The 13,348-nt window shown below is 37.8% G+C and overlaps 1 protein-coding gene across 1 annotated transcript in view; it reads right to left on the reverse strand.

Moving 5' to 3' along the window:
• The window catches only part of LOC107593466 (microtubule-associated tumor suppressor candidate 2-like), a 47,212-nt gene that overhangs the window by 27,449 nt on the left and 6,415 nt on the right, over positions 1 to 13,348 (reverse strand). The window contains exons 2-4 of the mRNA XM_016283196.1: positions 7,335 to 9,416; positions 6,952 to 7,162; positions 5,306 to 5,509 (exon numbers count right to left, since the gene is read on the reverse strand). Coding sequence (XP_016138682.1) covers positions 5,306 to 5,509; positions 6,952 to 7,162; positions 7,335 to 9,191 — 2,272 coding nt within the window. The 5' untranslated portion in view covers positions 9,192 to 9,416. The remainder of the gene's footprint in view (positions 1 to 5,305; positions 5,510 to 6,951; positions 7,163 to 7,334; positions 9,417 to 13,348) is intronic.

Consider the following 13,348-nt stretch of genomic DNA (forward strand, 5'->3'; position numbering starts at 1 on the left):
TCACAACACAACACAAATACAGAAACGCGCTGCAAATTCTCACAAATACAGAAATGCGCTGCAAATTCTCACAACACAACACAAATACAGAAACGCGCTGCAAATTCTCACAAATACAGAAATGCGCTGCAAAATCTCACAACACAACACAAATACAGAAACGCGCTGCAAATTCTCACAACACAACCAAATACAGAAACACGCTGCATGCGCGTTTCTGTATTTGTTAGTGTTGTGAGAATTTGCAGCGCGTTTCTGTATTTGTTTGTGAGAATTTGCAACGCGTTTCTGTGTTTGTGTTGTGAGAATTTGCAGCGCGTGTGTTGTCAAATTGATGAAGATGTTTTCTTAATTTGCATGTGTTTTTTCATTTCCAGCGCATTGAGCTCTCTCAGCCACCGTACAATACTGTTAATAAAAAAAGTATAAAAACAAGCAACAGAGAAAAGGAGCTCTGGCATTTCCTTTTGACAAAAATAAATAAATAATGTAACACCCATAATGCACTTTTGATTTTGGCACCACCCATCTCTGTGAGCAGGAATACAAGGCATCTAAATGGACAAGTAGATCTTGGTGCAGGAGAAACATGGAGAAACAGCACACATTGTTGACTTATCCTTAAACTGCAAATATAACTTTTTTTCTACACACTTAAATTTAAACTTAAATTATAAAAAAAATTCTATAGGGAGCTAAACATGACATGGGACAACCTTAAAAATCAACATTTTTAAATATATTTTAAAATAAAAATTGTTTAAATATTAATAAAAGCTTTTAATAATCACTAACAATGTGGCTTATTTCATTCCAATCAGTCAAATGGCCCATGACTAAGTCAGATGGACATCTTTAAAAATGTATGTGACATTAATAAATCACAGACAACACTTACATGGGTGCAGGTCTTGCTTTTCAATATCCCTTTTTAAAACAAAAGTGAAAAGTGGTACAAAATACCCCAGTAATGAAAACATTTGTGCAGCCAATTCGTCCGTTAGTAGAGGAAACACATCTAGGATCCAGACTTGAGATGACAATAAACATCATCTGCTTTCATAAAGTCAATCTGATATTAAAACGCCACAGAGTTGCCAAAAAGCTCCAAACCAACGAGTCTTAAATATTAATTATACTGTATGATGGGAAGACTTAAAGACTAAACTTTAACTTAAAACCTTTGCAAAATAGTAGAAGCCCAACTCCTCTTTAACTCCTCCACTTTCCCAGAGAGGAAATAAGAGTGAAAGTGGTGACTCAGGCCTAGTTGTGGACACTCTAACTTGGGTAGGGTCGACAGCTGTCCTTTATGTTTTATCTACCGAGCACGGCATCGAACAAAAATGCAACATGCATGTACAAGTCTCTGGATTTAAATAACAAGCCAGGAGTCTTTGGGTTTTTGAGAGGGGACATAAAATTGGGACGCAAAGGCGCCACTGTTGACCCCTCAGCTGTCCGAGCTGAGAGACAAATGTGTCCCCACTATAGCATCAGACATGTCGGGACGTCTGCTGATGTAATAATGGGATGCTAAACAAGGGTGTGGTTTATTAACACACTGTACTTATAGTACAAGAAAATTCAACTATAAACCTGAGCGAGAAAGAGAGAGAGAGAGAGAGAGAGAGAGAGAGAGAGAGAAAATCACAGTCTCTGTACTGTGAGAACACATACATTACATTCAACAGTTTAGTGACACGGTTTGCTAGACTCAGCATTTATCTGCAGTCTTGAGGGAATGACTGCAGTGAAATAGTCTATAAATGAATAAGAGGACACTCAAGCCTTGAATGTAAGGATGGGCCCTTCTATATGCCCTGCCTCAAATTTTTGTTTAAATAGAAATATTAAAGAGGCTTATAATTCCTGGACAAACTTACTGTACACATTCAGTTAAGTTGTGTGCCTCATATTTTCGATTAAATGCTTACAATTATAAGTAGCAATGTCCAATTCATGAAAAGTAGGGTCTAGCTGTTCAAGTCTTTCAAATGGTCATTAATAGAGAGAGAGAGAAAAAATACTTTTTGCAAATGGCTAACTGGATCATGCTAACCAGCCAAACTTTGAAATGCATTTTAAGTTTGTAATTTTCAGTTGGTATCTACCCTAATTTGAATGTAAAGTAAGCTACTTCCTGTGAATACGTGGGATTTCCAACTTATTAGCTGCTATAGGCACATAACTGGAAGAAGTGCAGTAAAAAGGTATCTACTTGAGCTACAAACCAGGATTTTTATGATTTTGATAATGAATTGAATTGATATGATAACAAATATCAGTTTGCAATATCAGTCAGCATGACAGATACTGGAAGCGGAAGACACCGGAAGCTTCGCACATTCATATTACAAAAGGTCATGTCCGATGTTAATTTAAAAATAAGGTGTGTTTTTTACTCTGCAAAACCTGAAAACATATTGATAATCTCTTTTAAATTATATGACATATGACATGATCTAACCGAAGCAAAAGATGGTAAAATTAAACATTCTATTCTTCGCATTTTTTAGCATTATAATATTATTTTGTTCAAAATTCGCAAATATATTAGGACTACAATATCCACACTGAGGTATAATTTTATTTTGACTATTTTTGTTATCAGCTACTACAAGAAGATGACAGGATCACTCATTAAAACAGCTAACCCTTGGGGTCCAAATTGGATATTCTGCAGGGAGACTGAATCTTTGAGAATTGAATTGAAAATGTCCCCATATTGAGAGCATTATTTTAATATCATAGAAAATTGTGTGTAGCCTTTAAAAATAATTTATGATACACAGCAAGTATTTTTAACCAACTGTACCGAGGTAGTCACTCAAAACCTTGATTGTGAATGTGAGGGGAAAAACAAGAAGTTTTGGAAAGTATGGTAGTTCCCTGAAAAATGTAAAACTGAATAAGGAGGAATGAAGCCTATAGTCTGGAGGAAGGGTGGAGAAGCTCATAGCCCAAGTTGCTTGAAGTCCAGTGTTAAGTTTCCACAGTCTGTGATGATTTGGGGTGCAATGTCATCTGCTGGTGTTGGTCCATTGTGTTTTTTGAAAACCAACGTCACTGCACCCGTTTACCAAGAAATTTTGGAGCACTTCATGCTTCCTTCTGCTGACCAGCTTTTTGAAGATGCTGATTTCATTTTCCAGCAGGATTTGGCACCTGCTCACACTGCCACAAACACCAAAAGTTGGTTAAATGACCATGGTGTTGGTGTGCTTGACTGGCCAGCAAACTCACCAGACCTGAACCCCATAGAGAATCTATGGAGTATTGTCAAGAGGAAAATGAGAAACAAGAGACCAAAAAAATGCAGATGAGCTGAAGGCCACTGTCAAAGAAACCTGGGCTTCCATACCACCTCAGCAGTGCCACAAACTGATTACCTCCATGCCACGCCGAATTGAGGCAGTAATTAAAGCAAAAGGAGCCCCTACCAAGTATTGAGTACATGTACAGTAAATGAACATACTTTCCAGAAGGCCAACAATTCACAAAAAAATTTTTTTTGATTGGTCTTATGAAGTATTCTAATTTGTTGAGATAGAGGATTGGTGGGGTTTTGTTAAATGTGAGCCAAAATCATCACAATTAAAAGAACCAAAGACGTAAACTACTTCAGTCTGTGTGCATTTAATTTATTTAATACACGAGTTTCACAATTTTAGTTGAATTACTGAAATAAATTAACTTTTCCACGACATTCTAATTTGTTGAGATGCACCTGTAAATGCAATGCAGTAAGTTCATTGGCTGCATATGCATGAACCAATCAGCTTGTGTCAAGTCGTTTAACTCTCTGAATATCAGCAGTTATGTTAACACCCCGTAAGAATGCATTATCTAGAGTTTCATGACTGAACTATATATTTATCGATTTTTCTTTTATGCCAAAAATCATTAGGATATTAAGTAAAGATCATGTTCCATGAAGATATTTTGAACATTTTCTACCGTAAATATATCAAACCTTAATTTTTGATTAGTAATATGCATTGCTAAGTGTTGCTATGCGTTGCTAATATACATCCTAACAAACCATACTTCAATGTATACATACATCAAATCTTATTTCTATTTCTGCTTCTCTGGAATTCCTTTTTTTTGTCAACTGACATGTCCTTTGATCGCAAGAATGAAGACTTTTTTTCCTAACCATGTCTCTCATCTCGCTTTCAATCCTCCTTTAAGAGCACTTCTCATTTTGACAGTAAAAAAAAAAAAAAGAAATCACTCTAGCATTTTGTGTCTTACAAATGAAAAAAATAAATAAATCTGACATAATTTATTGTATGCGTGTAAAGAATCTGATCTAAATGAATGACTACAATACAATCATATGTTGCAGTAGCACAGTTTGCCAGATAACGTAGATAATGTCTGGTTAAAACGATCAGATCTGTTCATTTAGTCATTTAGTGAAATGAAAACAGAAAAGAATCAGGAGAATCATAACACAACTTTTGTTTTCTAGAAAAATCTGTAGATTAATGCTTCCTGCCTATGACTATAATAGGTGCATAGACACCAGACAGAGGCAGATTTCTGCAGTAATGCTCTTTTTATGTTTCACTTGCACTTCTTCTTCACAACAACACTGTTTATGTTTATCGTTTCAAATATCTCAGCTCACCACAGCACAGGCAAATACAATTATAAAACAACACGCACAGTCTCTATATTCCACCAGCTTCATAAAAAAACACTTAAAATCCATTGAACTCAATGCAATTCTGCAATAAGTAATATAACATGTCTTATGACAGATGGTCTGAAATTTAAAATGACTATTATGATGTCTGCTTTAATCATGGATGATATTTCAGACTTACTGGGATTTCGATACTAAGTAAATTCCATTTTAAAAGACTGGAATACACTGCTCTATTTGTCTTATGTTTTGAGATGCCTCGTCTTGCACAGACACAGAGCAGCCAGCAGGGTGTTGTAGACATTGATTATACGTTGTATCTACCAAGCAGAAGGCTTATGACAGGAAGAGTTGGATAATCCAAAAGGCCTGAACTAATCCTGACACAATACGAGTACTAAAGCATGTGGTCTGAGAATGGGCCGCTTTGGTAATTCCTACACTTTTGAGAATTTAGACTGTCATGCAAAACATTCATTCTAACAAGAGCTTAAGGGTACAAACAGTACAATAAACAATACAACTAGCAGAAGCCTACAAATCTGTTGAACCCAGAACTGTTAAACTCAGGTGTCCCAGTCTGTGACATCTGTGTGTTTTGCATGTGGCCAACAATAGTTTTATGACAGAAAGAATTGTAACACTCACGGATGGATCGGCAGGGGTCACTGTGTATGCTGTCATTCGATTGGTTGCTGGACACAGAAGACACGCTAGCACTGCGGACAAAGCCAAAGGTGGCCAGTCGAGCAGGAGGCAGATGGGAGAAGCCGGGAGGATGCAGTCCAGATTGACCCGGTTTGGGGAGCATAAATTTGGGGGCCACACCCAATGCTAGTCTCTTCTGATCCACTGTAAAGCAGAAGACAAATCGTAATATTCCCTCAAACAAATCTCATAAGTTTATTTATAGAAATCATGGCTTGGAAGTACTTTCTACAAACCATTAAAATAAATACAATAAATACATCAAATCATGATAATACAACATTCTGTCATGAAACTTTAGATGGCACAGGCCGATAGGTTCTAGCTCAATCTGATATAATCCCATCTTTAATCACATGGCTGATTAGTTTTAGTTACATCATCAGCCAAATACTAAGCCAGTGTTGGCTATATAGCAGTTTGCAGTGTGATTCAGAAACCATCCACCCTCCCCAGCTCCACCTGTATAGATCTGCTATGGGGTAATTTCATGTATGCTATAGATGCGGGGGTAATTTTATGTACGTTATACTGTATATGCAGCAGCAGTATTTCTTACATGCTCACAGCAGCATGTCTGTGGATGTATTAGCAGTAGCAAATCTTGGTACTTGCTATACTGCAATAGCAGTGTAGCAGATCTATTCCTCCAAGACCAAACACATTAACATTGCCATGTATATTACCATGCTAAACTTTCCAAGAGTTGTCATGACAGAACTAACACAATGTACCATACCATATAAGGAGAAGAAAAAGAAATGGTACACAAATGTTTAAATGTTTTTAAATGTTAAATAGTTCTTGCAACTTAAATTCCGGACACAAAAGAACTTAGGAGTGTGAATCTTTGCCGACATATGGTGTATGCAAAGGAGCATTGGTCTAAGAGAGCACTTTTTTAAATACCTGTCATTATGGATAGATATATATGTAGTTTGTTTACAGCTCATCAACAACCAGTAAAAAGTAGAGTTTTAAAGGGTGTAGATATTTTCATTTCACAATTCTGGCAAATTTAGTGATCCTTTTGCGAGATTAAGTATTCTGAATGGCTGATTTATTAATTTCTGAATTTTCCAGGACATGGTGATATTTAATACAACTGACTGGCAAAAAAAGAATAAGGAGAGGCTAAACGTAAGATCACATTTAAAAGAGTTATATCTAAATGTAAGATAATTAAGTTCCAGCATGGTTCCCCAAAGTCACACTTTCACTCGCCGAAGTGATTTAAAAACATGTAAAAGCTGTAAATATTTGACAAGTTATCTTCGCAGTCTTCTTGCCATCATGGAGCATCTGTAAGAATCAATACAATTCTAGAACCAAAATGACTGCAGTTCATAACCTCAGCTAATGGAATGTCTGTGTGTGGCCATTACGCTAAGAAATGAGTCTGATTCTGGGTACTGGCAGTATAGAGCTGTTTAGATAATCATTTAGATTCTTGTCTAGCTTCATGAGCTACATTTTAAGAAAATGTCTAATACAAATCAATACTGCTTAATTAAACATGGCACATTCTGAAGAAAGTCAACGGACAACTGGGAACTTGACTTTGAAGGTTTTAGTGCCTTACTGACCTGCAGGTTCCTGGTGACTACTTGGGGCCTGAACAGCTGGAGCCGTATAACTGAGGGGTGACGCTGACCTTTGACCTGGTAATACAGTCCTGTTCTTAGTAGCAGGCTGTCTGGTGACAGCTCCATGGCCAAGCTGAGGCCTTAAGGCTCTCGGAAAGCGGAAAACGGCAGCAGCAGCATCATAGGTATTTAGCTGAACCGCTCTACCACCCTGAAACCGTAAGAAGCATCCATTGATGTCTTTGTTACTACAAATTTAATAAAGCAGTTGAGAGTATTAATAAATTATGCTTACTGCTCATGCTTTCACAAGCACAACACATCTACTAGAGTTCAGTAGTGCTGTGTTAGCAGCTGAGAATCTCTTAATACACAAGTCCTACCTGTACATATTGATCTGGCAGTTCCCCGTGGAAACTCTCTGATTTGCCCACCAGTTTATGGGGGACAGTGTGGCTAGGTGGCCTGATCCCAGACGCCATCAGTCCTGGAGGGGAGTAGTGCCCTGACCTCTGTCCTTCCTGACAATACTTGTCATAAAGGATATTAGTGGAGCTCAGCACAGGTGAACCTCTGGACCCCTCGGCCTTAGACTCTTTTGAGGTTGGTGAGCTACTGTAAGGTGTAAGTCTTGGCGGTAACGTCGATACTTCATAGGGACCTTCAGACATTGGTTTTGCTTGAGGGCTTTTGCGGACATATGTTATGATTTTTGGTCGAACATTTTTGGGCTTCTGAGGTGGAGAAGACTTCTTAGATTCAAACTCAGCTCTAGTGGGTTGTTGAGGAACAGCAGGTTTTGGGAGACTGCTACTACTACTGAGAAAACTTTTACTTGGTTGCCTCAAACCAGTTGTTCCCCTCTGTAAGGTTTCATTTAGTTCCTGACTTGCTTCTCTTGTGCTAATAGGTTTGGCTGGTGATGAAGGAGGCTGTTTCCGAGGGGAACAGGTGGTCTTAGGGGATGGAGGGGTCTCAGGGCGAGATGGGCTGCCCCAAGGTCTTCGCCTTTCCAAACTTGATGCACTAGAACTTCGGGTCTTTTCAAAAGAAGATTGCTTCTTATATGGTTGGGGTTCAGAACCACCAGAGTGTACAGGTGTATCCTTTGAGGTTAGTTTTGAGGTTCTAAGAGCAATTTTATGAGATTCAGCAGCGGAATCATGAGAGAACCTTCTGTTCTGTGAAGCAGACTGTGTGTTTTCTGAGACAAGATGTTGGCAATGTTTCTTCTCAGTTGATATTGTTTTTAAATTTGGAGCCTTGTCTTCGGTTCCATGGTACTCCTTTACATGAACTCCAGATTCTCCTAGATTGTCCTGACTGGTACTTCCTGATTTATTAGGGACCTTCTTGATACTTGCAATGCTACAATCACTCATGCCATTTGTCAGTTGACCTGAGCTCTCATATATTACAAAGTCTGTAGCTGGTTGGTTTTCTTGTGCTTCTAAAAGGGGTTCCTCAGGCAATGTGGTAGAGTTAAGATTGAGATCAACACTGTAGATGTGCATTGTACTTTTTCCTGCTTGATGATGCATGCCGTCAGTATGTACAGAGCTCCGGCTTTTATCTGAAATAGTTAAACAGGACTGTGAGGCAAGGGTAAGGTCCTCAGAGAGAGTTCGGTATGGCCCTGAGGGAGCATGCCACGAATCAGAGCTTTGGGTTCGACCTGCATTGTCCAGGGCACTAGCAAGACTTCCTCCAAGACTAGACATTGTGGAGAGGCAAGAGACAAAAACATCATTTTCAGAGCTAAACTCAGTCCTTGCTATGCTGGTCACCATTTCTTTGCTAGTGGACTTAGGACAAACAGTAGCTTGCTCCTTTGAAATTAACTGGGAGAACCTTTTACCTTCTACCTTCGGAGACATTGCTTCAGTCTGCATTATATTGGTGGATAGAGCACCCCTGACATCTCCTTTAGGAATACTGCTCTCTTCGTCATCCACTAGTTCCTGACTTTCCAGCATCTCAAACTCAGCTAACTCTGGGTCATCACATGGGGAATCTGTGCCCTGGATAATCATCTTCACCTGTTCCTCAGTGTGAGATACCACAGAGGACAGGGTTTCAGTTGCCTCCAAAGTTGTTCCTTCATCTCCTCTTTGGATTTCATTAGCATTGGCATCACCATCTAGGGAATCTTCTGTATGTCTGTTGTTGTTCCTGATTTCCTTACAGCCATCTTTAATGCTGGTCCCGAAGGGTCTGGTGTGTTCATCATTCACACTCATGTTTCCTGAAGGTTCATGTGTTCTCAAGCTTTCATGTAGAGTCTTGTTGATCCTCCCTTGAGGTCTGGAGCTCTCACCGCTTTCAAACTTAAAGCTAAAGTAAGTATTGGCATCTTTCACACTGTTATGTGAGATACTGATTTTGAGAAGATGACATCAGGAGTTGTCTTCAACATGTCAAGGTGGGTAAACAACAACAGATTTAGAAATGTCTTGACATAAAACCTGTAACAGAAATACAAATAAGAAATAGTGTACTGAATATAATGAAATAATATTCTAATTTTATACCAAAAAGATTTGATGGTAGTATGTTTTGAGATCCACAAATCCTCTCTTTGTGCAGAATCTTTTTGTTCACCTTAAAGAGAAATAGTACTATAAATAGGGGCAAGTTGGTATCAATGAATAGAGTGTAATAATTTGGTTGATTAGTCTGTTAATTAAGCAATTTCAATTTTCAAGTTAAACATTGCATTAGATAATCCTTAATAAAGCAAGGTGCAAATTTGGTTATTGAAAAATTGATGTGGTGATAAATGAAGTGTGACAATTGAACAGTTTTTTTCAATTCCTTTACACTTTTCTTCTTTCACATTTCTTTCACACAATTCTGTGATCTGTGAAAACTGACATCTTCCTTAGCATTGCTACTTTGTTAATTCCTTGGTAAACACAAACACTGGCATTTTCTCCATGTAAATGACAACACAATTTCTTAAACGGTTTTCCAGGTTAAAAAAAAATCCATGGTATAATATATATTCTAATGCATCAGTCAAATGGGATTTGGAGTAATATTTTATTCAATCATGAAATTCTTTCATATAGAATTATAAACGCACTGATAATTCTCCACGCAGTGAGAAAGCACACTCGTGCTCAGTCCTCCCTAGCAACAACAACAGCTCCTACACTTCAGAACTTCAACTGTAGGAGGTCATTCCATGAGGTAATGGCAGACAAATGTTTTCAACAGAAACATATTTTCCAGGAAAACAGGTGCATTAACTGATTTTGTAATAGATAAATAATAGACAAACTACTAAAGTGTCTAAAATAGCAAATTATGTATCTTAAAGGGGTCATATGATGAGATTTCAATTTTTCCTTTCTCTTTGAAGTGATACAAGCTCTTGGTGCATAAAGAAGATCTGTAAAGTTGCAAAGACTAAAGTCTCAAATCCAAAGAGATATTCTTTATAAAAGTTAAGAGTCAACCACGCCTACTCTAACGCCCCCACAGGTCTACGTCACGATGTGGTAAGATTTGCATAACGCCGCCCAAATGTTCACGCAAAGATAGAAGGCGTAACTTTTATTCTCGCTGTAGTATTGTTGCTGCCGGCATGTCATGGAGACGCTGTGTGTTTCATTGTGAAAGTGAAACTACTTTGTTTGGCCATTCAAAAGAGGATGATATCTGCTTCGTCATGCCTAGAGCTGATCCGTGCTGGTCGCTGAGGAAATACATCAATTTCGCGCTTTGGACGAAGCGAAGTCCAGTCCGGGGTCATCACATGTGGTTGCCACAAGCCCACCGGCCGCGCCGTTCTCTAGCCTGCCCGCCGCCGCTCACTCAAGCCCGCCGTGTGTGACGCTGTGTTTCGTTGTGAAAGCGAAACTACTTTGTTTGGCCTTCCAAAAGAGGACACGACTAGAAATCAGTGGTTCAGTTGTATTTACAACACTGTTTCAGAACAGTTCAACCAAAATATTCAGATGTGTGCAGAACATTTTATGGAGGACTGTTTCCTGATCCTGGTAGAGTAGACTACAATGGCGGCTGTTCTGACTCACAGTCTGTAAGTACGTTTTTTACATTAAAGAATTTGCCACTGACGATTCAAATACGAGTTTTGGGCAGTGTAGAGTAGCACTTGTTGTTTGTAATTTCTCCGATCACAAATGCAGACATGGTTTTATGTTTACGCGATGCGATGCAACGTGTAAAAAGACAGTATATGTCATTATAATCCGTAATTATGTCCCCACTGGATGCAACAAATGCCTCGTTTATAATGGGTTTTAATGTTTTTGTCTCGTCGCTCTGGCCGGACAGGGCATCACAGTATGGTGACTCGCTTGAGGTATTCGGCCAATCACAACGCACTGGATAGCTGACCAATCAGAGCACAGCTAGCTTTTCAGACCGATGAGCTTTGTAAAAATCGACGCGTTTCAGAAAGGCGGGGCATAGAGGAGAAACAATAATGTACAGTATGTGGGAAAAAAAATCGTTTTTTTAACCTTAAACCGCATAAACATTTCATTACACCAAATACACAAAATAATGTTCTTTTTTGCAACATCATATGACCCCTTTAATAGATACCATGCTGAAGAAAGACTATTGTTCAACAAGAAGGCAAATTACCTTTATACTATTACACAGTGTAAATTTTGCCCTATTACAAATTATATATTTTACCTAAATAAACCCCAATAAATACTGTTTTCATAAACAGATAACAAAAACCAATCCATCACCTAAATCTATAAGACATTCTGCTAGGCTGACTTCTCTCAGACCTAGGTAAACAAAATATATTTTGCGCATTTATACTTCTTGGCATGGTCCATTTTCTTGACCTACTTTGTGCATCTGATGGTTTTGTTCATCTGTAGTCAATCATTACAGCTCCCTTACTATCATAATGATGTCTCATCATCTTTCTATGCTTTAAAAATGTCTGTAATCATTTTTACAAATGAAATACTTTCCTTACGCATGTCAAAATCAATAAAAAAAACATACCTTGCTTTTGTAGAAACTGTCACTAATCTTTATTATTTTGTGTAATCTATTTTATTGTGTAAATTACATTTATTCAGTAAAGATGAAAGTTACATTAAAACAGAAAATAAAACTGATTGACCTCCATTCCAAAATGACATGCTCATGCTAAATGTTATGGAATAATTTAAACAGTCGCTGTTGAGCTGTCAGAGACAATGACTAACTGTCACAGACTGATATGACGGTTTGTCAGTCACATGTGACAAGTCACATCATAGTCAGGTCTGCCGGTCACAGTAACGAAGCACTGTATGACAGCTTAAAGAGATTTGGAATACGTTTCAAGAGATACCCTGAAACAGATCATCACGACCATTTAGAGTCAGGAGCTCAATTATTTACAAGAGGAAGGTAGACAGAAATTGAGAATGAAAACAACCAGTGTCAGGTAAGCTACTTTGAAAATGCAGCTTGTCAAGCAACAAGCTACTCAATTTAAAGGAGCACAAAGCAGCGCAGTTTTTATCAGGTACACAGAAAATAAAAATCCTCCAATTATGCTGACACTTTTTAAATATAAAAATTATAGTCAAAAACGTTTCACAATTTTAAAAACAAAGGTTCTTCAGTGGAAAAGGGTTATTCTGATTAAAATTTCCTTCACAATAAGAAAAATATGGTTCTTTAAATAACTGTTCCCCCAAAATGGTTCTTCTATGGCATTGCAAAGCCACTATTTGGAGTCTTTATTTTTAAAACAGTTATGCACAGCAGGATTTAAATACATATTAAATGATTCTGTAAAATTATTGTAATAAATATTATATTGTTTTGTAAATGTAACAAATGCTTCACAGAATCATTTCATTTTTTACACAAACCAAACCAATTAAATGAATCTGACAGCCCAAAGCTCAACTCTGCACATCCACAAACACTCTCTCATACCAAACACACACTCACCAAACCTGCTACTTGACCTACTTTCACAGAAAAGGCTCAGAAGTCCTCAAGTTAAAATGTTCAAAGACTTCACAGCCCAACACTAGGGAGGGTTTGAGCTTACATTTATATTTGAATTCGAATTATTATACAGTTTACAGAGTGTGGAGTTTTAATGCACAATGTATTTAACTTCCCTTTTAAAGCATTTTAATTCTACCACCAAAATCTAGGAATACATCCTAATAAATGATTAATAAAAACGTTGATGATTGACAGGCCATTTATTATGACAGAATGTGCGTAACTATGTGACAGAGCACATGCGTTATTATGTCTCAAAGCTACTCTTCTGCTACACACTTAAAAGTATCTTCTTTTTCTTCTCAAAAAGAGTACATACTTTTAGGGTGTACTGTATAAATAGGCAAATTGGCACGCAGCACGACTCTGGGTAGAAATTTAAATGGATAGT

Source organism: Sinocyclocheilus grahami, unplaced genomic scaffold (assembly GCF_001515645.1).
Source record: "Sinocyclocheilus grahami isolate Dianchi unplaced genomic scaffold, SAMN03320097.WGS_v1.1 scaffold171.1, whole genome shotgun sequence".
Taxonomy (NCBI): domain Eukaryota; kingdom Metazoa; phylum Chordata; class Actinopteri; order Cypriniformes; family Cyprinidae; genus Sinocyclocheilus; species Sinocyclocheilus grahami.